General features: G+C 51.3%; 1 protein-coding gene across 1 annotated transcript; it reads left to right on the top strand.

Annotated features, from left to right (window-relative positions):
- Positions 1–548: 548 nt before the first annotated feature.
- On the top strand, positions 549–23,617 carry SLC45A1 (solute carrier family 45 member 1). Its single transcript, XM_052654026.1, has 9 exons — positions 549–662; positions 5,861–6,281; positions 7,008–7,100; positions 7,612–7,836; positions 13,010–13,752; positions 17,158–17,311; positions 19,043–19,219; positions 21,041–21,246; positions 23,348–23,617. Exons 1-9 carry the CDS (start codon positions 549–551, stop codon positions 23,615–23,617), a joined length of 2,403 nt encoding a protein of 800 aa, XP_052509986.1.
- The last annotated feature ends 1,718 nt before the right edge of the window (positions 23,618–25,335 follow it).

The raw sequence follows: 25,335 nt of genomic DNA, 5'->3' as shown, positions 1-25,335 counted from the left end.
CCTGGGGTAGAGCTGGCACAGAGTAGCACCTGAGATGTGTTAAGGGAACAAGTGAACGCAGTATAATACTTCTGGGCAGGACCAGCTTATCCCATCTGTACAGTGGGCAGGGTCCAGAGCACACAGGGCTTCGAGGGCTCCTCAAAAATGGGTTCATTTCTTTTAAAATCAGAAGGAGGGGGGGGGGAAGAATTCTTAGGAGAGGGGAAATGTTTTAATATGTAGTATTAATATACTAATCTTTAAACCAACACAGCTGTAAAATAAAATTTTAATATTGTTCTTCATGGAGGAAGACACCTACCAAGGCTAGAAAGCTTCAGCTCAGAAGTCATAGCAAACCTGTTTCTGGGGCCTTCTTTGCAGACCCTGCTGGCCTTTAAACTTGGGGGGATGCGCAGCTGGCTGAGCTGAGGGGCCCTGCGCAAGGTCCAGCGCCTCCACGGCGGCCGGCTGGCCAGGCGGTGCCGCTTTAAGGATGCTCTGCGGGTACCGGCCTCAGGCGGCGAGGATGCAGCCGTGACGTCACGGCCCCGCCCCGCGGGGTGATGCTGCAGGAGCAGCGGCGGGCCGGGGGCGGCCAGGCCGGGACCCAAGCTCAGCGCGTGGCAGGCAGGAGCCCGTCCTCCTCGGAAAGGGATGCCTCCTGGCTGGAACCACAGGTACCTCCATTTCCTCCTGTGCCCTCCGCACAGTTTCCCGGCTTTGTGCTGGGAGTGCCGCAGCTTAGGCCCCAGGGTAATCAGAGTGCCAGGATTGGGGCTGGAGGTTGGCACGGAGACCTTTGTTCCTCTTGTCTAATTAAATGAACTGTCAGTGGAGCCCCCCTCCCCACCCCCCACCCCCATCTCGCCCCCTGAGTGCAGAGCTCTCCCGCCCTGAGACGGGTGGGTAGCAGTTGGGTGAGATTTATTTCACAGTTGCAAGGAAAGAGATCAAACAAACACTGGGATTTGCCCCCAGGCTTACGCGGCGCTTATTGGTGCCTGAGGCCTGTTCCCAGGTCACCTGGGCAGGTGTCATCAGCTTCCGGTCCACCTCCCACCGGCGACTGAAAGCTCTGAATGGCTGGGGCCCTGGTGTAACCTCTCAGCACCCCAGGGTTAAGTTTATGATGAGCACCAAGGATTTCTGCCTTCTTGTCAAGGGCAACATGCTGCGGTTGAAATGAGAGGGTGATGGCAATCCGTTCATCCTGCCCTTGACAAGAAATAACTTCATAAGTTATTGCTGGGGTTACCATAATGTTTGTGTTTTCTCAGCTTTTGTAGGGAAGTAGGACCCGGTGCTAATGAACTCAAGTTCAGTGTGTGCCTCACCAGGGCTTTGGGCTGCCAGATTGCCACCGCTCAAAAATGAGAAAAGTGGGCTAGGATTCAGTAACTAGCTCACTAAATACATCCCCTGAAGTCCACATTTCTCAGATGGTGGCTGAGACAGTAAAGAGTCTGCCTGCAATGTGGGAGACCCAGGTTCAATCCCTGAGTCAGGAGGATTCCCTGGAGAAGGAAATGGCAATCCACTACAGTATCCTTGCCTGGAAAATCCCATGGATGGAGGAGCCTGGCGGGCTACAGTCCATAGGGTCGCAAAGAATCAGACACAGCTGAGCGACTTCACTGAAGTCCACAAAGTCCTTCACTGATCTGGGAAGATTTCCTTGAAATATTAACTTGGAGAAATAGTAGAAGGAGTGGGGTAATTTTAAGCATTCAAATTACATGGACATTGTTTATCTTTGTTAATCAGTTGCTACTTAATCAACTTGAGGGATTTATTCTTTGAAACATCCTCTGTATTCTAGAAGGACAGTGGACCCAGCATACAACCTGTGGGGGTCCAAGAACATGTGCAGATCTTGGGAGGGTCTAAGTAATGGTAATATAGTATGATCAAGATGTCTGATGAATACTTGTTAGTGTATTAAAATTCCATTTTCTAGTTTACATTTTACTTTCATTTTTTAATAACATTAAAAAATGAATTTTTTAAAAATGAGTTTTAAACAGTCCTTAGAATAAGCTTGGGCTTCCCTGGTGGCTCAGAGGGTAAAGCGTCTGCCTGCAATGCTAGAGACCTGGGTTCAATCCCTGGGTCAGGAAGATCCCCTGGAGAAGGAAATGGCAAGCTTCTCCAGTACTCTTGCCTGGAAAATCCCATGGACGGAGAAGCCTGGGAGGCTACAGTCCATGGGGTCGCAAAGAGTCGGACACAACTGAGCCACTTCACTTTACTTTAGAATAAGCTTTCACAGGCAACTTTTAATATATGTATTTAAAAATAAAAGTGGTAAACCTGAAACTTGAAAATGAATCCATAGTGAAGGCTTTTTTCAAGTTCAGGTTTAATTCTGACTTAGATGAGGGAGGAGGAGTGTAGGGTCGGGGAGGGGCGGGGGTCTCCCTTTGGCTAGGACAGACTGCAGGCTGTGTTTTAAAGCTGGAGGTGGTGATGGTGACACTGTTGCATCACAAGGAGAGACATGGGGTATGTAGGTAGCCCATTTTAAGCCTGTGTGCTCAGTCACGTCCAGCTGTTTGTGACTCCATGGAAAATAACCCATCAGGCTCCTCTGTCCATTTTAAGAGGGTCACAGAGTTTCCCCTTTTCAAAAATATACTTCTACCCTATGCATGTAAGGCTAAAAGTCTTCCAAACTGGGCTCATGGTCCTTCATTCTAAAATGAAAGGATTTCTAATATATTTTCACCGAAGTTCATTTTATGGGAGTAAAATACCAACAGGAAAGAGAGGTGTCATGTGCCTGCAGGGGCAGGAAGAGAGGCAGAGAAGGAGTTAGCCAGTGAGGCAGGTGTGAGGCTGTGACCAGACAGCCGGAGTCAGGTTAAGTCTTTAACACGTCTGGGCTAAGGTCTTCCTCTAACTTCTAAGGAGACAGTCTTCAGTGTTCCAGCAGGTCCTCTATTTCTGTGATATTTTAAAATTTGTTTCGTTTTAATTGTAGGATCATTGCTTTACAATATTGGTTTGATTTCTGCCGTACATCAACATGAATGAGCCACAGGTGTACACATGTCTCCTCCCTCTTAAACCTCCCTCCCACTTCCTACCCTTTCCCATCTCTAGGTTGTTATAGTGATGGTGAAGGACAGGGAAGCCTGGCATGCTGCAGTCCATGGGGTCGCAAAGAGTCGGACACGACTGAGTGACTGAACAGCAACAAGGTTGTTACAGAGCCCTAGTTTGAGTTCCCTGAGACATACAGCAAATTTCCATTGGCTGTCGACTTTACATATGGTGGTGTATAAGCTTCCATATTACTCTCTCCATTCACATCAGCCTCTCCTTCCTCCCACATTGCCCTTGCCCGTAAGTCTGTTCTCTGTCTATGTCTCCAGTGCTGCCTGCAAATAGGCTCATTGGTACCATATTTCTGTCATCTTAATGAATGGAGCTCCATGGATAGCTGACAACCACCTGGGTTTTTTAAGGCAAGACCAGCCAATTTTTCTGGAGTATTTACTATTTACAAGAGCCTGAGTGAGACCTGTAAGGAACAGAAACAAGATAGTTGGTTTAAAATTTTTTAAAAAATCTTGACTTAATCTTCCTAAATGGATTATGTTTTTAATGAAGTATTACTTGTCTACATAGTTCTTAGGTACCTCTGCTCTTACTGTAGAAGAGAGCGTGGGATTCTTTTTTTAAGGTCATGAGATAAGCCTTTTCTAGAAATGAGAGCACACTGGTTATGTCATTCCCTGTCACCTTGGTGTGAAATCCACCTCCTACCAGAGCTTGCTGATCAGCTAATCCCTTCTTGATGGGTTTCACCATCAAACCACCACTGTGCCCAGCTGGTGCACAGAGCTCCTTTTCATGGATGATTCCCACTGCTTAGAATGTCTTTCCTCCACTCTTTCACCTAACTTGAGGGCAAGAACTATGTCTTTCTTTTATCTCTATAAATTCAGTGTCTTGATGTTTAGTACTAAGCCAAATGGTAAGGTAGAAAGGTAGGTGGGCAAATAGATCAAAGGATGGATGAATGGATGGATGGATTGCTGGATAGATGAATGGATGGAAGAGAGGATGGATAAATGGATGGATGGATTGGTGGATGGATAGTTTGTTGGATTAATATGATGTTCTGAATCCTGCTGGGATGTCTATAGAACAAAACATTTCTATCATGGTGTCTTCTGAAGAGAAGGAAGACAATCCCTGAGTGGGCAGGATAGGTTGGGAGGAGTTTGGGGTGCAAATCTGACATAACAAGAGATTTCAGAGTGATTCATAAAGAAGTTATCGACTAGCAAGAGTTTGACAGAGGGCATATGGTAGGTTAAAGTCAGAAATAAAGGCTTCATTTCTAAAGCTTAAGAACTATTTTGAAAGAAAGCCTCTACTGTTTATTTTGGTAAATAACAAGAGTTCTTGTTAGGAAACCTATCAATGTTGGGAATGACATCTCAGGTTTGGGGCCTACTTCTCAGGAACTTAAGGGCACTTCCCTGGTGGTCCAGTGGTTAAGTTTCCACCCTTCCACTGCAGGGGCACGGGTTCAGTCCCTGGTCAGGGAACTAAGATCCCACATGCCTTGAGATGAGGCCAAAAAGTTGTTGTTGTGTTTTTTTTAAAGATGAAACATAGACATTGCTTTTGTGAGGCAGATGGAGTGGGCTACATCTGAGAGGTCAACCCCAATCCAGAACGTCCCCCTCCTGTGTTTTTATCTGTCTCTTTCCCTCTGATCTTAGCAGCTTCCCCCTCCCTGTGCTTAGTAAAACTGACGTTGGCTAAAACACACAGGTCAGCAAACTAGAATCTATTCCTGTAATATTTACAATCTAGATTAATTTCTAAGCAGTGAAAACTGCTGGATGCCTAGGGGTGCAGATTGTAAACCCCGGGGTGTGTGGGTGGGGAACAGAGTGGGTAGGAATGTCTGTAAGGTCGCAAGCCTGCTAATTCTCTGCTGAGGCTGAGGGTGTTACACAATTCCTAAAAAAAAAAGAAAAGCTTGCAGATGGAGGAAAATCTATTTCTCACCCTCCCAAGTTCTTCTTGTTGCTCATTTTCTTTTTTTGTAAACTGTATCCCTATTCAGTGTGTTGTCTGTGACGTGCAGGATTCAGGAAGTTCTGTTTATTTCTTTAAAGAGAACGTTTTCAAACAGTGCAAAAGTCTCAGTTCTCCTGGCTCAACTGAAAATTCATTTGTCCAGTTGATGTAAAAGGAAAAGACTTGAGTTAAACTCATACAGCTCCTTTTAGGTTCAGATCCTTGGTTTAGGGTGGAGCATAAACTCGGGTGTTAGGGAGAGTACCCACTGTGGCCCTCCATCCTGAGATGGAGAGGTTGTCCCCTCACCACATACTAGCGCTCAGGGTGCCCGTGGGTCCTTCCCCTGCCCTCCCCTGCCAGGGTGCCTGGTCACCCTTCTCTGCTCCCCTGGGGCCTGCAGGGAAGGGCAAAATTAGCCACAGGTCCTAGAAGAGCCCTATGTCCTTTGGGGCCTAAGAACAGCCACAGGGCTGTTGGTGGCCCCCACTCCTCCTAGTTCTTTGCTGGACCCTCCTGGTGGAGCCTGTTTGGGGAACTGTTTCTTTGAGTTGTAGCTTGGGGACAAGCTAAAGGACCTGACGGACCAACTCTTGTCCCCTTGGGAAGGTAGGCTACCCTGATGTGAAAGCCAGGTCCAGGAGCGCTGTCCGTACTGAAGGCTCCACTCTGGGGGCTCAGTGTTGGCTCTAAGGGGCCCCTGTGTGAACTCCGTTCCCACGTGGACAGAGTAGCAGAGCCCCGGGGGATGAAGGCAGAGCCACCCAGATAAACTCGCTCTAATAGTAGAGGCCCTGCAGGTGACGGCTGCCCCCTGACTGGGCTTTCCCCGCAGGAGCACCCACCGGCCCCCCCTACGATGATCCCCTCGGCCAGCAGCGCCCCTCCGGGAGAGGCCCTCTTCCCCGCCTTGGCCCCCCAGGACTTCTGGAGGCCCCCAGCCACCGGCTACTCAGGGTCCGTGACCCAGCACATCAGCCACCGGGCCAACAATTTCAAACGACACCCGAAGAGGAGGAAATGCATCCGGCCCTCACCACCCCCACCCCCCAACACCCCCTGCCCAATCGAGCTGGTGGACTTCGGGGACCTGCACCCCCAGAGGTCCTTCCGGGAGCTGCTGTTCAACGGCTCCGTTCTCTTCGGCATTGAGTTCAGCTACGCCATGGAGACGGCGTATGTGACCCCCGTGTTGCTGCAGATGGGCCTGCCCGACCAGCTCTACAGCCTCGTGTGGTTCATCAGCCCCATCCTCGGTGAGTCCTGCGCAGACCACCGGCCTCCGAAGCCTCCCTAGAAGCTTCCAGAAACCTCACACAAGAGAGGACCCAAAGTTGAGCCCACCCAGTTGTGTGGGGCTCTAGGTAAAGAATCCGCCTCCCAATGCAGGAGACACAGGTTCCATCCCCGGGTCGGGAAGACCCCCTGGAGAAGGGAATCACAACCCCCTCCAGTACTCTTGCCTGGAGAATCCCATGGACAGAGGAGCCTGGCGGGCTACCGTCCACGGGGTCGCAGAGTCAGACACGACTGAGCAACTGAGCATGCGCGCACACTAGAAAACCCAGGTGTGGCTGGTCAGACCCCATCTTTCAAGCAATCTTATTTGAATCAGATAGAGGACGTGGTACCACGTAGACTCCAGGCTGTCACTGGAGGACCCAAGCAATACAGCGGGGGGCGGTTTGGGTCTAGGAGACCCTGCACTTCCTTGGATTCCCAAGGAGGTCATGGCAACTCCATGCCTCATGGGGGCGTGAGTAGAAAATTTAAGGAGAAGCTTAGTGATTCCAAGAGTCTGTTTATCTTTAGTTTTCTAGCTTAGGGTTTTGTTGCTGGCTCGGAGTTTCATCATCTGATTCTTTAGATGCCTTGGAGATGGGTGAATGCAAGTGTTTCAGGACTCTGAGGAGGCTGTGTCCGAGTCGGTCCCCACATGTGGTGGGGACCCCAGTGTTGACCTCTGACCTTCTCTGTTTCAGGATTCCTACTGCAGCCTCTGTTGGGTGCTTGGAGTGACCGATGTACCTCAAGGTTTGGAAGGAGACGCCCCTTCATTCTTGTCCTGGCTATAGGTCTGTTGTTTTGGCATCGAAATAAAATGGATAAAAGAAATAATTTTTTTAAAAAAAGGCCCCAACTGCTTTCTCTTGGGAAAATCTAAAAGAGTATTGACCAAAACCAGTAATCCAGCTCACGTCACTGGTGTGGGAGCCGGGAGCACCCTGTAACCTGGCCCTGGTTAACTGTGGAAGTCTCTCTGAACATGTTTCTAAAACAAGTTAATAGAGGAGTTCCCTGGTGGCTAGTGGTTAGGGTTCCAGGCTTTCACCGCTGTGGCTGGGGTTCAATCCCTGAGCGGGGAACTGGGACCCCAAAAGCCACGCAACTCAGAAAAAAAAAAAAAGAGTTAATAAGGTCTTCTCTATCATTCCCGCTATGCTTGATGGAATAAAAACCCTGATCTAAGCTCTCTGAGGTTTGATTAAGAAGGAATTCTCGGGGCCCTCAAGATTCTAGCCTAAAGTGGTGGCTGCCGGGGCCGGCAGGTCTGCGTTCCCGGGTGACTCTGTTCTCCATCCCCAGGGGCACTGCTGGGCCTCTCGCTGCTGCTCAACGGCAGGGACATTGGGACGGCGCTGGCCGACACGGCCAGTGACCATAAGTGGGGCATCCTTCTCACCGTGTGCGGCGTGGTGCTGATGGACTTCAGCGCGGACTCGGCCGACAACCCCAGCCACGCATACATGATGGACGTGTGCAGCCCAGCCGACCAGGACCGGGGCCTGAACATCCATGCCCTCCTGGCAGGTAAGCCCTTGAGCAGAGAAGTGGTTGAAAGTGCATCTCTCAAACCATAGGTGTCAATGATATACACATCAGACGTTAAATATTTTATCTCTATTTCATTGTATAGTTGATTTACAATGTCGTGTTATTTCAGGTGCGCAGCAAAGTGACTCAGTTATATATACTATATATAGATATATAAAATATACACTCTTTTGCAGATTCTTCTCCCTTGTAGGTTATTACGATATGAGTACAGTTCCCTGTGCGATACAGTGGGTCCTTATCGTTATCTGTTTTATGTATAGGAGTGTGTATATGTTAATCCCAAATGCTAATCCATCCCTCCCCCGTCTCCTTCCCGCTTAGGTAGCCATACATTTGTTTTCTATGTCTGTAGGTGTGTTTCTGTTTTGTAAATAAGTTCATTTGTTATCATTTTTTTTAGACTCCACATATAAGTGAAATCACATGATATTTGTTTTTCTCTTAGTATGGTCATCTCCAGGTCCATTCATGTTGCTGTGCATGGCCTTATTTCATTATTTTTAATGGACGATATTGTTGATATATATGCATGTCAGTGTGTATGTAGCTATGCATGAATATATGTGTATATAGCTGTGTCTAGATATTATTATATAGTGTTGGTTCTTGTTGTTCGTGTAGTTACATCCTACAAAAGTGCCATAAGTCCTGAATTAGCCAACCCCAAATCCCCATGGAGACATACAGGGTTAGTTTCCTGCAAACCTCCAATCACATCATTTTGGTCAATGGATCAATATATAACCTTGTTTTATGTGTTTCTGTCTAAAGACACCTTATTTTGTATATATCACTGATGCATTAACCTTGAACTCACATCCCTGGTCGGGGAACTAAGATCCTGCAAGCCTTGTGGCACAGCCAAAAAAATAAAATAGTGATGGAAAAGATCTCTAAAAATCAAGGGCAAGTTGTTACATGTGGGGAGCCTATATAAAGAGACTGGGTGGTCCAGCACTCCCACTGAGCTCTGGGAGCTGAAACCCTGTGTTTTCCTCCTGTTTGTGTTTTTCCTCCTGTTCATGGTGGGACTTTGGGTCACTGCTTGACCTCTCCAAGCCTCAGTTGCTTTTTCTAGAAAATGCAGTTGTTTATCAGTCTCTCTTTACCCTACTGTATGCATGTGGGCCCAGGGAGCTTCTGCATGGATCCAGGCAGGTAGGGCTTTGAAGGTCAGAAGAAGGAATTCATTTTTTACCTTACATACATACATACATATGTGTGTGTGTGTGTGTGTGTGTGTGTGTGTGTGTATAAACCTTTTTACCCCAACTTATGATGGCTTGACTTACAATTCTTTGCCCTTGACAAAAGCATTTAGAGTTTGCTCTCTTCCCAGGCTACTGATAAGCAGTCCAGCCCTCTCTCATGGGGCTTCCCAGGTGGCGCTAGTGGTAAAGAATCCGCCTGCTAATGCAGGAGACATAAGAGGTGGAGGTTCGATCCCTAGGTCGGGAAGATCCCCTGGAGGAGGGCATGGCAACCCACTCCAGTCTTCTTGCCTGGAGAATCCCCATGGACAGAGGAGCCTGGCAGGCTATAGTCTATGGGGTCACAAAGAGTTGGACACAACTGAAGCAACTTAGCATGCGCATACGCCTCTCCCATGATGCTGGGCAGTGGCAGCCACCACTAAGGGTCGACATCCCTACACTTACAACTGATCCGTTTTTCACTTCAATCAGTTATATGAGATAGTCAGCACTTTATTATAAATAAGCTTTCTGTTAGATGCCCAACTGCAGGTTAATGGAAATAATCTGAGCATGTTTAAAGCGGGTGTGGCTAAGCGATGGTATCTAGTAGGTTCGATGTATTCAATGCATTTTTTTCTCCTTTTTTAAAAACCTTAAGTATAGTTGATTTACAATGTTGTGTTACTTTCAGATGTACAACAAAGAGACTCAGATACATACATATGGGCTTCCCAGGTGGCTCAGCAGTAAAGAACCCCCTGCCAAGCAGAAGACTTGGGTTTGATCCCTGGGTCAGGAAGATCCCCTGGAGAAGGGAATGGCAACTCACTCCAATATTCATTCCTGGAGAATTCCAGGGAAATGGACAGGGGAGCCTGGCGGGCTACCTTCCGCAGAGCTGCAAAAGAGACAGATGCGACTTAGTGACTATATATATTGGAGTATAGCTCCCCGCGCTGTACAGTAGATCCTTGCTGGTTATCTATTTGATATATATGAGTATGTATTAAGTGCATTTTTTTCGGCCCATGATATTTTCAACCTATGATGAACTTATCAGGATTTAATCCTGTTGTAAGCACAGGAAGATCTCTACATGTCTGATTTTTTTTCTTTCCTTTTAAAAAATTATGTTAGAATACAAGTAACATTTTTAAGCATGTAGTTCTGTGATACTCTCACACTGTTGGGTCATCATCACCACCGTCCGTCCCCATAACGTTCTCATCTTGTAAAACAAACTCAGGACCATTAAGTAATAATACTCCAATCTCCCCTCTCCCCAACCCCTGGCAACCACCATTCTACTTTCTCTCTCTATGAATTTGACTACTTGAAGTAACTCTTGTGAGCGAAATCAAATTTGTCATGGTGATGGTCTTATTTCACGGAGTGTAACGTCCTTGAGGTTCACCCATGTTGTGGTGTATGTTAGAATTCTCTACTTCTTCAGACTGAACAGCGTGTCACTGCATTCATAGACCACACTTTGCTCACCCATTCATCCTTTGATGGACTCTTTGGTTACTTCCATAACTTAGCTGTTGTGAATAATGCTGCTATGAACATGAATGTATAAATATCTCTCTAAGATCCTGCTTTCAGTTCTTTTGGGGCTTAGACACAGAGATGGAATTGCTGGGCCAGACGATAATTCTATGTTTAATTTTTTGAGGAATTTCATACTATTTTCCACAAGAGCTGCACCATTTTATGTCTCCACCAACACTGCACAAGGGTTCTAATTTCTCCACTTTCTTGCCAACTTATTGATTTCTGGGTTTTAAAAAGTTGTTTTAATAGTGGCCATCCTGATGGATGTGAAGTAATATCTCATTGTTGCTCTGAGTTGCATTTCCCTAATAATCAGTCATATTGAGCATCTTTTCATGTGCTTATTGGCCATTCACAGATCATGTCTATGAATGTCTTTCAAGTCCTTTGCCCACTGTTTGAACCGGGCTGTTTGTTTCTTTGCTGTTGATGAGTGGTTCCTTAGCTGTGCAAGCGTCACTTTATTTTTTAAAAAACTCAGTTCAGTTCAGTCGCTCAGTCGTGTCCGACTCTTTGCAACCCCATGAATTGCAGCACGCCATGCCTCCCTGTCCATCACCATCTCCCGGAGTTCACTCAAACTCATGTCCATCGCGTCAGTGATGCCATCCAGCCATCTCATCCTCGGTCGTCCCCTTCTCCTCCTGCCCCCAGTCCCTCCCAGCATCAGAGGCTTTTCCAATGAGTCACCTCTTTGCATGAGGTGGCCAAAGTATTAGAGTTTCAGCTTCAGCTTCATTCCTTACAAAGAACACCCAGGACTGATCTCCTTTAGAATGGACTAGTTGGATCTCCTTGCAGTCCAAGGGACTCTCAAGAGTCTTCTCCAACACCACAGTTCAAAAGCATCAATTCTTTGGTGCTCAGCTTTCTTCACAGTCCAACTCTCACATCCATACATGACCACTGGAAAAACCATAGCCTTGACTAGACGGACCTTTGTTGGCAAAGTAATGTCTCTGCTTTTCAATATGCTATCTAGGTTGGTCATAACTTTCCTTCCAAGAAGTAAGCGTCTTTTAATTTCATTGCTGCAGTCACCATCTGCAGTGATTTTGGAGCCCAAAAAAATAAAGTCTGATACTGTTTCCACTGTTTCCCCATCTATTTCCCATGAAATGATGGGACCAGATGCCATGATCTTAATTTTCTGAATGTTGAGTTTTAAGCCAACTTTTTCACTCCTCTCTTTCACTTTCATCAAGAGGCTTTTTAGTTCCTCTTCACTTTCTGCCATAAGGGTGGTGTCATCTGCATATCTGAGGTTATTGATATTTCTCCCAGCAAACTGACCATATTAAGGGTCACAAATCTGCAGCTATGTCTTCAGAAGGGGTGGGAGGAAGCTAGTTAGGACCATAAATGTGGGAAGTTAAGAACAATAAAGGGGGAATGAAATTGGGTCATTTGTAGAGAGGTGGATAAACCTGTCAGTTCAGTTGCTCAGGATTTTTGCGACCCCATAGACTGCAGCTTGCCAGGCTTCCCTGTCCATCACCAACTCCCGGAGCTTGTTCAAACTCATGTCTGAGATTCTGTCTAGAAGGCTGACCCCTGATATGGCTGGGTCTCCCCACTCAGAGGGTAGCCCAAGACACATGATGGTCAGATGCAGCCTCCTGTGCATCACCAGGAGTAAACCAGTAGCCTGGTCAAAATACAGCTGCACTCAAAGTCAAAGGGCACATCTTTGGAAACCCAGAGGTGGGCTGGAGCAAACAGCACTTTCTGAAGGTGAAAATATTCATTGCTGCTGGCTGGGGGCAATGTGACTTCAACCACATTTTTGTGTTGTGTTGCGTGAAACATTGACCATTTGCCAGGTCCCCAAGGCCGTGGAATAGGTGAGGGAGATCAGAGGAAAGGACTAGATCCCTGCAGCCTTGCTGTTCCCCAAAGGCTCCAGGACCTGGAGAGCTGGCCACCAGGGAGACCCATTAGGGGTGACTGTTAATGGTGGGCATGCCTGAGGATGATGTCATCAGATAAGCAAGACCAGGGTGGCCCCTGGATTCCCGTGTGCACACATGCCATGGTCTGTGCTGGGACCAGGTCTCCAAGTTTACATGGTCCTGGAGCTGGGGGAGGAGTGGGACCCCAGGGGGAGAGGTGACCTGGAGTCGACACTCACCTCTGGTCTTCATAAAACTCTGTGTGCAGAGGGGAACAGAACGAGGGCAGGTGGTCCTCATGCCTCAGCAGGCGACCCTTGAGCGCAGGCAACAAGGACCGCCCCCCAGCCATTTTCTTCTTCTTTTCTTTGGGATGTAGATGGATTATCTAATCCATCCAGGTCCTTGGAGTTGATTTTTCAAGTCGAGTAAAGGAGGGAGCACCTTCTTGGGGGCTTTCTTCCCTAACCCATGCGGAAACTTGACCGCTGCTTTTCTCCCCAGGTCTCGGAGGAGGGTTTGGATATGTGGTCGGGGGGATCCACTGGGATAAAACCAGCTTCGGGAGAGCCCTGGGCGGGCAGCTGCGAGTCATCTACATCTTCACAGCTGTCATCCTGAGCATTACCACCGTCCTGACCCTGGTCAGCATCCCCGAGAGACCCCTGCGGCCCCCAGGCGAGAAGAAGCCAGCCATGAAGAGCCCTAGCCTCCCACTGCCTCCGTCCCCGCCTGTCCTGTGTGAGGAGGGTGCAGGCCAGACGGTCCCCTGTCCACCCCCAGCCCCCAGCCTTTATGCCAGCTTCTCCAGCCCCATCTCCCCGCTCAGCCCCCTCACGCCCAAGTACGGCAGCTTCATCAGCAGAGACAGCTCCCTGACGGGCATCAACGAGTTTGCCTCGTCCTTTGCCACGTCCAACATCGACAGTGTCCTCATCGACTGCTTCACAGGCGGCCACGACAGCTACCTGGCCATCCCCGGCAGCCTCCCGAGGCAGGCCATCAGCGTCAGCTTCCCCCGGGCCCCCGACAGCTTCTACCGCCAGGACCGCGTCCTTGGGGACCGGCGGGACGTCACCCTGGCTGCCGGCCCCGACGGGGATGTGCTGAGGGTGGGCTCCCTGGACACCTCCAAGCCACGGTCGGCCGGGATCCTGAAGAGACCCCAGACCTTGGCCATCCCGGATGCGGCCGGAGGAAGCGGCCCCGACACCAGCCGGAGAAGGAACGTGACCTTCAGTCAACAGGTAAAAGCAAACGTCGGGGCTGGGGCGTGGTGGGGGGAGGAGCCAGGGGTCAGAGGGCGCCATGCACATGGTCCCCCCTCTTCAGTTAGATAGATGACCTGATAGGAAATTTGAGGCCCATCGGGTGAACCAGTCAGGAAAGACTTGGGTCTAATGGATGAGGCTCAAGGACACGCCCAGCCCCAGTAGCCTCATGCTCTTCATCCAGTCGGTGTGGGGATTCTGGGGCCCGTGTGAGCCCAGGCACACTCAGGGTCTCTGCAGCACTCTAAGAAACTGGCCAGAGCCCAGGCACACTCAGGGTCTCTGCAGCACTCTAAGAAACTGGCCACAGCAAAGAGGCGGCTCTTTTGAACACGCTTATGTTTGCCCAGAGGTGGTTCTGTGAGTTCAGCATCATATGTGCTGCTGTCATTTCTAGTCTTCTCCCCACCACATCCAGCCCACTGCGGCCAGTGCACCAGTGGCAACGTGCCCAGGCTTCCTGAAGGACAGAAACGAAAGGTCAACCCTGTGGCTGTTTCTGGGGCCTCCCCGGGTGGGCAACCTTAACCGGCCAGCCGGGAGGCTGTCAACACTCTGGATCCCAAAGGGTGCCGGAATGTCCTGGAAAAGCAGAGAACCTTCCGGAAGGCTGTCTGTGTTGTATGAGGGATTTGGGTGCAAGGCCACCAGCCAATATGTGGGATTTTAGCCATTTTCAGAGGCCATGATCTTGAAGAGGATCACAGCCTTGCCACAGCTAAGGGGCTTCTGTAACTCAATGAAGCTATGAGTCATACCATGCAGGGCTACCCAAGACAGATGGTACAGTAAAGAGTTCTGACAAAATGTGGTTCAGTGGAGGAAGGAATGACAAACCACTCCAATATTCTTACCGTGAGAACCCCATAAGCCATATGAACACACAAAAAGATGCAACACGGGAAGATGAGCCCCCAAGATGGGAAGGTGCCCATTATGATACTGGGGAAGAACAGAGGGCAGTCATGAATAGCTCCAGAAAGAATGAAGTGGCTGGGCCGAAGAGGAGAGGACACTCAGTTGTGGATGTGTCTGGTGGTGAAAGTAAAGTCTGATGCTGTAAAGAATAATACATTAAAGAGTTATTCTTAGGACCTCCCTGGTGGTCCAGTGGTTAAGACTTCACCTTTCAGTGCAGGGGTTGTGGGTTTGAATCCCTGATGTGTAAGCTAGGATCCCACATGCCTTGGGGCCAAAAACCAAAAATTAAAACAGAAGCAATCTTGTAACAAATTCAATCAAGACTTTAAAAGAGAGAGTTATTCTGTCCTTTTAAAGTAGACGTGAGGGCCCTGTGGCCCCCTTGCCCTCAGGGAACCCAGGGGATGGAGTTTCCTGAGCAGAAATTAACCTGCACAAGCCCCCAGGAGGGCAGTTCTGAAGCAAGTGACCTGGACATGCCCCTTGAACACAATTGCCTGTGTGACCAGAAGTGCCAGCCTCATCTCAGTCAGGCATGCCCCCTGACCCTGTGCCTAAGAAGACACCTGATCTTGTAGGAGGCCCACCAGAGATGTTGGGAGATAGCCTCTCATGTTGGTTTTGCTGTTAAATTCCGAAGTTCAACGCATCTCCTTTGCATGACTGAGAGTCAGTCCTAGAGTCTTCTTTTATTGTATCTTAAACTTCATGCCATCCCACCTCAAGGAAGCACTCTGCACAGGTGGATGCCCGTCCTGCTGACAAGTGTCTAGGCCCTGGTGGGCGGTGTCCGCCAGCTCCGATCCAGAAAGGGTTTGAAGCACTGAAAGTCACTGGAAGAAACCCGTCATTGGCAGAGGAAAGCGATTTCTCTAAGTGCTCAGGTCAAGGGCCTGTCATGCTCACTCTTGATGACCGTAGAGCAGTTCATCAGGCCTTTTGTCAGTACTGGGCCATTCTATCCTGTTGCCCCAAACCCCACCTGGCTTCTGGATACAGTTCTCAAGTTCTAGTGGAAAGTCTCTTTTTCGTCCTTTTAAAATGTTCCATTTTCAAATTGGTTCTGGCAGGAAAGTAAAAATCGTGAGCTTAGTGTGAACACATCTGGGCTCAGTGGGGACGGGGTGTCAGGTGAAGTCTTGCTCCAGCGGTTATGGGTGACAAGCTCTGTTGGTGCGGCGGCTGCCCTCAGAACTGGCATTGTGGGCTGTTTCCTTCCTTTCCATTCTTCCACCTGGAGCATCCAGGTCCCCCCCCACCCCCCCAGCACAAGCTCCTGCAGGGACCCACAGTAAGGTACCTTCCCTTCGCTCGAGATGTGTGCCTCCCAAAGCCAACAGCTCACCTGGCTGGTGTCTGCGCCTCCAGCCCCAGGGGGGCCTTGTCCTTCCAGGAAGAGGCTGCAAATGGAGCCAACAGTGTATTTGTCCCTTTAGCGTTGCCCTGAACCCACTCGTCCCTGTTTCAATGCTGGTGACGTGGGGCTGTCTGGGTACCCAGCTCCCTGCCTGGGCTCCCTGGGCCCCCCTAAGCCCCCACGTAGGCAGGCATCCACCCGTCATGTTGAAATCAGTCTTTTACCTCCTCTCTTCTGGAAAAGTCGGGACTTCATAATTGAATTTGAGCCAATCCATATTTCTTTTCTTTCAAATGTATTTCACATTGGGCAAGCATACCCTCTGTGGCCGAAAGGCAGGCACAGCGAAGGGAGATTTTATGCTCAGCTGCCCCCGTCTCTGAAGAGACTAATATTATATGTCTCTTAAAATGTCATAAAGTCATATGATATAAGGTCATTTCTCTCATTCGGACCGCGGGCCTCAGCAGGGTGGCTGGCAAACAGTAGGATGGTGTTTGGTGCCCGGTTCACACTGTCGAGGAAGACAAACCCTCACAGCCTCTGGGTCTGTGTTCCTAATTCACTTTCTCACTGAAGCAAAAGGTGGTGCTAGTGATAAAGAACCTGCCCACCAATGCAGGAAATGTAAGGGATGCGGGTTCGAGCCCTGGGTTGGGAAGATCCCCTGGAGGAGGGCATGGCAATCCACTCCAGTATTCTTGCTTGGAGAATCCCATAGATAGAGGAGCCTGGCAGGCTACAATCCATAGCGTCACAAGGAGTTGGACATGACTGAAGTGACTTAACACACACGCATGGAGCTCCAATACTTTGGCCACCTGATGCGAAGAGCTGACACATTAGAAAAGACTCTGATGCTGGGAAAGACTGAGGGCAGGAGGAGAAGGAGTCAAGAGAGGATGAGATGGTTGGATGGCATCACCGACTCAACGGATATGAGTATAAGCAAGCTCTGGGAGATGGTGAAGGACAGGGAAGCCTGGCGAGCTACTGTCTGGGGGGTCACAAAGAGTCGGACATGACTGAGCGACTTAACATGCACACATGGGGTGGCTGGGGTGTAGTGCTCTGATGAGGGATTTGGGGGGCTTCTCTTACAGGTGGCAAATATTTTACTGAATGGTGTGAAATACGAGAGTGAGCTGATGGGCTCCAGCGAGCCGTCGGGGCAGCCGCTGTCCATGAGGCATCTCTGCTTCACCATCTGCAACATGCCCAGGGCGCTGCGCCACCTCTGTGTCAACCACTTCCTGGGTGAGCTCCTGGAAAAGCTTCCTGCCTGTCGTGCCCCTCTTGGGTGGCCCTGCAGTGGGGCACAGGCCCTGACCCGGGGCTAGGAATGCCCGGAGGCCTCTCCAGCCCACTGGGCTTCCCCAGACACCACCAGGGGCAGGATGAGGTAGGGATGGAGCAAGGAGGAGCCTGCTCCAGGCATTCCCAGATTAACCAGGCCCTCTGGGTCTCCACCAAGCCCAGATCCTCAGGACTGAAAGCTCCTCAGGCAACTCACAGTCAAGTGGGCTATCACTTTCCCACTGGAGGAATTTGTGTCTTAAGCCAGTCTGGACCCCTGACTCTTAGAGCCGAAATGTAGACACACCCACACACACGTTTGGGGCTGGTCTCAAGTTCACGGGCTCAGCTTTCAGATGAATACCAAGAAGCCCCACCTAGCATGCCACTCCCTCCAGGGTCTCTTCACTGTTGGGCTGGTGACCCTCTGATCTTAACCTAAGCTCTCAAACAATTGTGGGATGTAAAGCAGAATGACTTTCTAGAAGGCAATTTGGCAACAGACAAGAATCTTCAAAAATGCCCATAGCCTTTATCCCAAGGATCCTATTTGGTATTCGTTGCAAGGATGTAGTCAGAGGTTTGATCGTGAATCAAACCTGTATGAGGTATTGATCACAGCATGATTTATAATAGCCAAAGACCAAGATGGGAAAAAGGGTAAACACCTAGCAATGGGGAAAGGGGTAAGTATATTAGGGTGAATCCACATTGTGAAATATTTTGCTGCCATTAAGGTGGGGCTCTTTAAAAGTATTTAATGGCATAGGACACGTGCATGATAATTATTGGGGTTCCAAAGGCCCAGTAAACACCACCTCCTTCCCCTATGAGAGAGAATGGGCGTGGAAACCAGAGGAAGCACCCCTATGGTTTTCTCTGTAACAGAGCAAATTAGGTTTCCATCAACACTTGCCCTTCCTAAGGTACTTCTCCCAGGTAAGCAGGCGACCCTCTGCCCCGCCTGTGACTGGAGCCCTGCTGGCATTTTCTTTCTTCCCAGCAAAGGAGCAAGTGGAAAACCAGAGAAGGTGGGGGTTAACTTTCCTCCTGGCGATAGGATTCAGAGAAAGAACAGAATGCAAAACCTTCTCGCGACAGGGCATGTGTTATAAGGATATATATTTACTTTAAAAAAGACAAGTAGGGGAACTTTCCTGGGTGGTCCAGTGGTTAAAACTCCATGTTCCCAATGTAGGGGACCTCGGTTCAAACCCTGGTCAAGGAACTAACTAAATAATTAATTTTTAAAATAGGAAGGGTAGGAAACCTACAGAATTTTAACAGAGGTAAAGGTATCTCTGGGTGATAAAGGTGATTTCTTCATATTTTTTAAAAATATTTTTTATATTTATTTTTACAAAATTAAAAATTTTTTATTAAAATATTTTAAATAATTTGTAATGTTTATTTGCTTCTTTGACTGCACAGGACCTTTACTTGTGGCACACAGGATCTTTTTTAGCTGTGTGGCATGTGGGACCTAGTTCCCTGACCAGGGATGGAACCCGGGCCCCCTGCATTGGGAGCTCAGAGTCTTAGCCACTGGACCACCAGGGAGGTCCCTCCCTCTTTAACCTTTGAATCAACAAAACTCACGTGCTGCACTGATGGTGGGTCAGAACCACCTGCTGGGGGGTGGGGGCACTGAGCCAGCGCCTGCCCCGCAGTCACCACCTGTGTCCCCCCCAGGGTGGCTCTCCTTCGAGGGGATGCTGCTCTTCTACACGGACTTCATGGGCGAAGTGGTGTTTCAGGGGGACCCCAAGGCCCCGCACACATCAGAAGCATATCAGAAGTACAACAGCGGCGTCACCGTGGGCTGCTGGGGGATGTGCATATACGCCTTCAGTGCCGCCTTCTACTCAGGTACCCATGGGGCAGGGGTGGGGGTCGGGGGCTGGAGTGGGGAGGCCGGGAGGGGTGGGGGCAGGCTTGGCTGGGGAGGTGTTAGGGGCAGGTTGTGGGGGCAGGTTCATGGGGGAAGCAGGCTCGGCTGGGTGTTAGGGGCAGACTAGGGGGGGCAGGCTCAGCTTGGGGGGCAGGCTGGGGGTGTTGGGGGCAGGCTAGGGGGGCAGGCTTGGCAGGTGGGGCAGTCTGGGGGATGTGGGGGGCAGGCTGGGGGGGCAGGCTCAGCTGGGGGGGCAGGCTGGGGGGTGTTGGGGGCAGGTTAGGGGGGCAGGCTCGGCAGTAGGGGCAAGCTGGGGGATGTGGGGGGCAGGCTGGGGGGGCAGGCTCGGCGGGGTTGGTGGCCTTCCAGGAGGGTAGTGAGAGGACAGGCAGTGAAGGAAGCTTGTGTCTTCATAGCTGCAGGCACAGCAGCCCAGTTTGGGGGCCGTCAGCGCTGTCTTTTTCTCCATTTTCAGTGGCCCATCATGGGGGTCGGTCGGGGTCAGGGCCATGTGGGGAGGGTGTGTGTCCAGACCTGAGGGGGCACCTGGCCAGAGCATTCAGGCCCGTAGGCAAGAGCCAAGTGGGGGCTCAGGGAGAAACCATGAGGTCACCTCAGGTGGGTGTGCCATCCGCCAGCCGCCCCCCCTCAAGTCTTTGCCACGTCAGTTCATGTGGTGGCTGGTCCAGAGGGGATAGATGTGCAGGGGAGATCAGAGAGGCAGGTAGAGTGACATGGAGGTGGGCGGTGGGGACAGGGAGTCCACGATGACCCTGAGGTTTGACCCTGGGTGACCCACGGCCCTAGGATGCTGTGCTGGATTCCTGAGGGTGCCAGGGCCATCCCAGTGGGAGCATGGCAGGGCAGTTTGAGGGGGGTGCAGCCCCCAAACTTCATCTCAGGGGTTCACCCACATTTTCAGCAAAAGGCCAGAGAATCCAGCCTTCCGGCTTTTCAGGCTCCGTTGGGGCCCCTTGGGGCCACCCTTGAGGTGGATGAGGTGTGATGACCACGTGGGGCTAAATTCTAGCTAAACTTCTCTGATGTTCACAGGGATTTGGATTTTGTATAATTTTTACATGTCACAAATTATTCATCTGCTTCGGGTTTGTTTTAAACATTTGAAGATATAAAAACTGTCTTTAGCTCCGGGCGGTACAGAAATAGGCTGCAGGCCTGACCCCACCTGAGAACTGTAAATCATGGGCCCTGTTAACGAGTTCCAGCCCCACCACTGGGACCGTGACCTTTTGTGGGGGTCGAGAGACCATATTAAGAAAGAATTTCTTGGCTCTCAATGGCAGATCCCGGGGGGCTTGGGTGTTTGGTGGCACCTGGACGTGGGGAAGTCCACCCACCTAGGGCATTGCAAGGGGTGTCCTGTGGAGTCTCAGCTCCCAGGCCTCTCAGGGTCCCTCAAGGCTGGCCCACTGGGGTGGGGCTGTCAGGGTCCTCACATTAGGAACGAGGCAGAAGCAGTAGGATTTGTGCAGGAATTCAGGGCTCAGCTCTAAATCCTGAACTCTGGCGCCTCTGGCCTTTCTACCCAAACCTGCTGCAGCACCTGGGGGCCTGGCCTGGGCCGGTGTGAACGGGGCTACCCTGGGTCCTGCCACCCATCTGGACACCCCATCAGTGGTCCCTGAGCTCCCCAGGTCCCTGAGTGGGTCTCCTGGTAGAGGGTGAGCTGCCTGCCAGCCTGGGGATGGCCGGGGTTCAGGAGGGGTGGTGCTCACCTGCCAGCCTGGGGGTGCCTGGGGCCCTGGGTGGGTTGTGCTCACCTTTCTCTCCCCTGACAGCTGTCCTGGAGAAGCTGGAGGAGCACCTCAGTGTCCGGACGCTGTATTTTATCGCGTACCTGGCCTTCGGCCTGGGGACCGGGCTTGCCACACTCTCCAGGAACCTCTACTTGGTTCTGTCTCTCTGTGTCACCTACGGGGTCTTGTTTTCCACTCTATGCACCCTGCCCTACTCGCTGCTGTGCGATTACTACCAGAGCAAGCAGGTCAGTGCCCTGGCTTTCCTGGCTTCCGGCCCTGGGTCCAAGTGAGTCTCCACCTGAGCAGGGTCCCGGACTTCCTGCATGGAAAGGGGAAGATTATCAGGATGCATCAGCAGAGCATAAACCCCAGAGGGAAGCTGCCCACATAGGGACTCAGGAGGTGGCGAGGGCAAGGAGAGGCCCACCCCCTGGGGGTCCCCTCTGCCAAGCTTCAGGGTCACCTGGGAGCATCTGGCCTTGGGCACCAAACCCTTTGTGAACGAGGTCAATAATATGTGAACACAGTCTTTTTAAAGAATGAGAATCGAGGCCAAAAAGTCCGCACTGAGCGAGTCAGGAACTTAAAGAGGATAAGTGACAGGACCAAGCCATGCCCTGGTGGTGTGAGAGGCAAAAGGAGAAACCAGGAAAAAGATCCCATCTTTATGTAAAAGTTGATGTTTTGTTCAGGGTGGATTTTCCTTTACCAGCTTTAGTGAGGAAGAATTCAGCACAAAACCACACCATTCACCCATTTCCAGTGTACGATTTAGTGGTTTTTAGCATACTCATGCCATCAATTCTAGAACATTTTTGTCACACACACCCTGCCCTTCCCTGATAGCTCAGTTGGTAAAGAATCCGCCAGGAATGCAGGAGACCCTGGCTCTCCTGGGTTGGGAAGATCTGCTGGAGAAGGGATAGGCCACCCACTCCAGGATTCTTGGGCTTCTCTTGTGGCTCAGCTAGTAAAGAAGCTGCCTGCAATGCAGGAGACCTGGGTTCAGTCCCTGGGTTGGGAAGATCCCCTGGAGAAGGGAACCCACTCCAGTATTCTGGCCTAAAGAATATAGTCCATGGAGTCACAAAGAGTCAGATATGACTGAGTGACTTTCACTTTCTTTCACCCCCATCCCCCTACCCCCACCCCTGGCCAAAAGAAGCCCCCAAGTATCACCCTTCCAGGCCTCCCCTCCCCTAGCCCCCTATAGTCACTGATCTGCTTTCTGTCTCCGGGGATTGGCCTGTTCTGGACATGTCACGTCCATGGAACCACACGACATGTGGCCCAGCCTAGTGGTTTTGAGGTTCATCCATGCTGTGCAGAGTGAGTCCCTGCCTCATTCCTTCTTGTGATCAAGCAGTGTTCCCATCAGAGGTCTTTGGCTGTGACTTTGAGATTTTAAGACTCTCTACTGAAGACCACTGTGATACCGGCCATTCCTGCAGCCCCTCAACCCTGGACCTCATCACCTCGCCCAGGCCTGGGCCCAAGGGCTGGCTCTCTCCCAGGGTGGCACAGGGACCTTGGCCTGGGAGCCGTGCTCGTGGCCTGAGTGTCGCTGTCTTGCTTGTCAGCTCCCCAGAACCCCTTCACCAGACACACGGTTCTTGGTGGGGGGAGGCCCTGCCCCATGGGAGGGGATGTGGGGCCTCGGGCCACTTTTGATGGATCAGGGTGGAGCTGGCTGGACCCCACGGGCCAAGATGATGTCCCCAGTACACACACAATGCCAATTCACAGACCCCCTTGCTGGGCTGCGGGGACAGAGCCTTGGGTGGGACTGGGAGGGGTAGGCAGCATCCCAGAGGTGACTACATCTGGTCGTGGGACCAGGCCAGGCTGGCCCCCGGGTGGCACCCAGCAATGGTCTGCGTGATGCGGGTGGCCCAAGCTGGGGGTAGGGTCACTCCTGCCACCACTCGGTGGCTCTGCTCAGAGTCCCTGTGTCCTCCATCCCCCATTGTGGTGCTGGGTGGGGCCGCAGGGAGCCCGAAGTCCAGGGTGGAGGCCACGGGCCAGAGGAGCAGGCGCTGTAGACCCTGAGGGGGACTCTGAGTGTGCCAGGCATTGTAGCAACAAGGGTTCAGAAAGGGGATGAGCTACGGTGGAGGGAGCGTGGCCTGGCCGGCCTTGAGGGGAGAGAGACAAGGAGGAGCCTGTGTCCCCAGCTGTACCTGCTGGTCGTGGATTCCTCTTCTTGTCATCTCTGTTCACAAATATTATTAGTCCTGGCCAGACTCCCTGCGCACCAGGGGCCTGGAAACAGGAAGCTGTCGGGCATGGGGTGCCAGGTCTCGGTCCTCAGGGAGCCTGGTCTGGCTGACATGCGTCTTCGGTCAGTTCGCAGGGTCCAGCGCGGACGGCACCCGGCGGGGAATGGGCGTCGACATCTCCCTGCTGAGCTGCCAGTACTTCCTGGCCCAGATCCTGGTGTCCCTGGTGCTGGGTCCCCTGACCTCGGCCGTGGGCAGCGCCAACGGGGTGATGTACTTCTCCAGCCTCGTGTCCTTCCTCGGCTGCCTGTACTCCTCGCTGTTTGTCGTCTATGAAATCCCTCCCAGTGATGCCACCACCACCGAGGAGCACCGGCCCCTCCTGCTAAACGTCTGAGCTTGTGCCCCGGTCTGGAGCAGGCAGGCTGCGGAAACCCAAGAGGCCCTGGTGGACGGAGGCGGGACAGGTCTCCTGTCGGGATGTAAATATGTGATAAGACAATAAATGGCCACAGCAGAGCCTATGGTTTCTAGTGTGGCTCTTCTGAGGGGCAATAGGCCACCTGGGCACTGGCCCACTTGTCATAGGGACTGTAAGAGTCATTTATGTATACACGTATAACCAGAGGCAACCCTGAACCCCCCTCTCACTCCTACCCCCTGCCCCAGAGACACTGGGGCAACATCTGGAGATATTTTGGGTTGTCACAACGTGGGTGGGTGCTGATGCCCTGGAATGCTAGAAATACCCTAAGGCGCACAGGACAACTGCCCAGAATAAAAAAGGATCTGGCCCCAAGTGTCTACAGGGTGGGGTGGAGAGAGCCTTGCCTAACTGTACATTGCTTCCCAGAACAGAATTAGAGGATGCTTTGGGGTCAGACGACCTCATACCTATTCATTCTCTAACTTATTCATTCATCCATCCATCCGCTTATACTTCCATCCACCTACTCATCCATCCATCTATCCATCATCCATCCATTCATTCATCCATCCATCCACTCATCCATCTATCTATCCATCATCCATCCATCCACTCATCCATCTATCTATCCATCATCCATCCATCCATTCATCCACCCATTCATCCACTTATCCATCCATCCATTTACTCATCTATCCATCCATCCATCCATCCATCCACACATGCACCCTACAGATACCCACTGAGTGTCCTGGGAGTGGGCAGTGGTAGGTCCTGGAGGTCTGCTGTGAGGTCTCTGCTGTCATGGAGCTGATGTGAGGAGGAAAAACAGATAATACCCTGTCTAGGCCTGAGGATGACACTAAGTGCTGGGAGAACATGAGCAGAGTCGGGAGCGAGCTATGCTGGAGAGGATGGGGTTGGTGTGTTCGATAAGGTGGGAACCTCCAGGAGCCGATGCCCCCACTGAACGCCCATCCTGCCCTCAGACTTGACCCACCCACCAGTGCCCACCAGTGCCTGCTTATGGACCTGAATGGACCAACTTCTTGCAGGTGTCGAGGTCTTTCGCCATGGGGCTTCTCGCCATCCTTCCATCAGTGGACACCACTAACTGGCTGAGCCCTTCCTGGTGCACCTGGGCAGACCCTTCTCCCTCTGCTGTGCACACCAGGTAGGGAGGGACGTGGCCAGTCACCGTTATACCTGCTGCACTGGGGCCAGGCTACTTGCACCCTCAGCGCATGGTGTGGGGGACACACAGGACACACCGACCACAAGCAGCCTCTGAGGAGAGTCTGGTCTATGGGCAGCTGTGCCCATCATGTTGCTCTGACCAGTTAGGGCCAGTTGGGTCGGGGGTGCGGGGTTGGTGGACCCAGAAGGACAGTGCCTGCGCTTTGGAGGCACTGCCACCTGGTGGCAGGACCAGGTGTGGCAATGAAGACCGAGTTTCATTATCTACTTGGAGTTATGACCTGCAGCAGAGGCTGTGCAATGATTAACAAGGGGAGCGGAGGGGGCCTGGGAGTGACAAGCAGTGGTCGGGTGCCCAGAAGAAACCAGCCGGTTAACAGTCTGCCAGCCTCAGGGATCACCCCTGGGCCAAAAGGGGCTGCTAAGAAGTGCCTCGAAGTGCTGTTTTTAATCTCATTCCCCACACTGGCTGTCCACACTGGAGGGGGTCA

This window comes from Budorcas taxicolor, chromosome 16, assembly GCF_023091745.1.
Source record: "Budorcas taxicolor isolate Tak-1 chromosome 16, Takin1.1, whole genome shotgun sequence".
Lineage (NCBI taxonomy): Eukaryota > Metazoa > Chordata > Mammalia > Artiodactyla > Bovidae > Budorcas > Budorcas taxicolor.
This window is presented reverse-complemented; position numbering and strand designations above follow the sequence as displayed.

Bases quoted from the DNA above. Each gene is read 5' to 3' on its own strand.
- SLC45A1 (XM_052654026.1), top strand. From the start codon at position 549: ATGCTGCAGGAGCAGCGGCGGGCCGGGGGCGGCCAGGCCGGGACCCAA. The intron at 13,753-17,157 runs GTAAAAGCAAAC...CTTCTCTTACAG, and splicing joins ACGTGACCTTCAGTCAACAG to GTGGCAAATATTTTACTGAA. The intron at 17,312-19,042 runs GTGAGCTCCTGG...TGTCCCCCCCAG, and splicing joins CTGTGTCAACCACTTCCTGG to GGTGGCTCTCCTTCGAGGGG.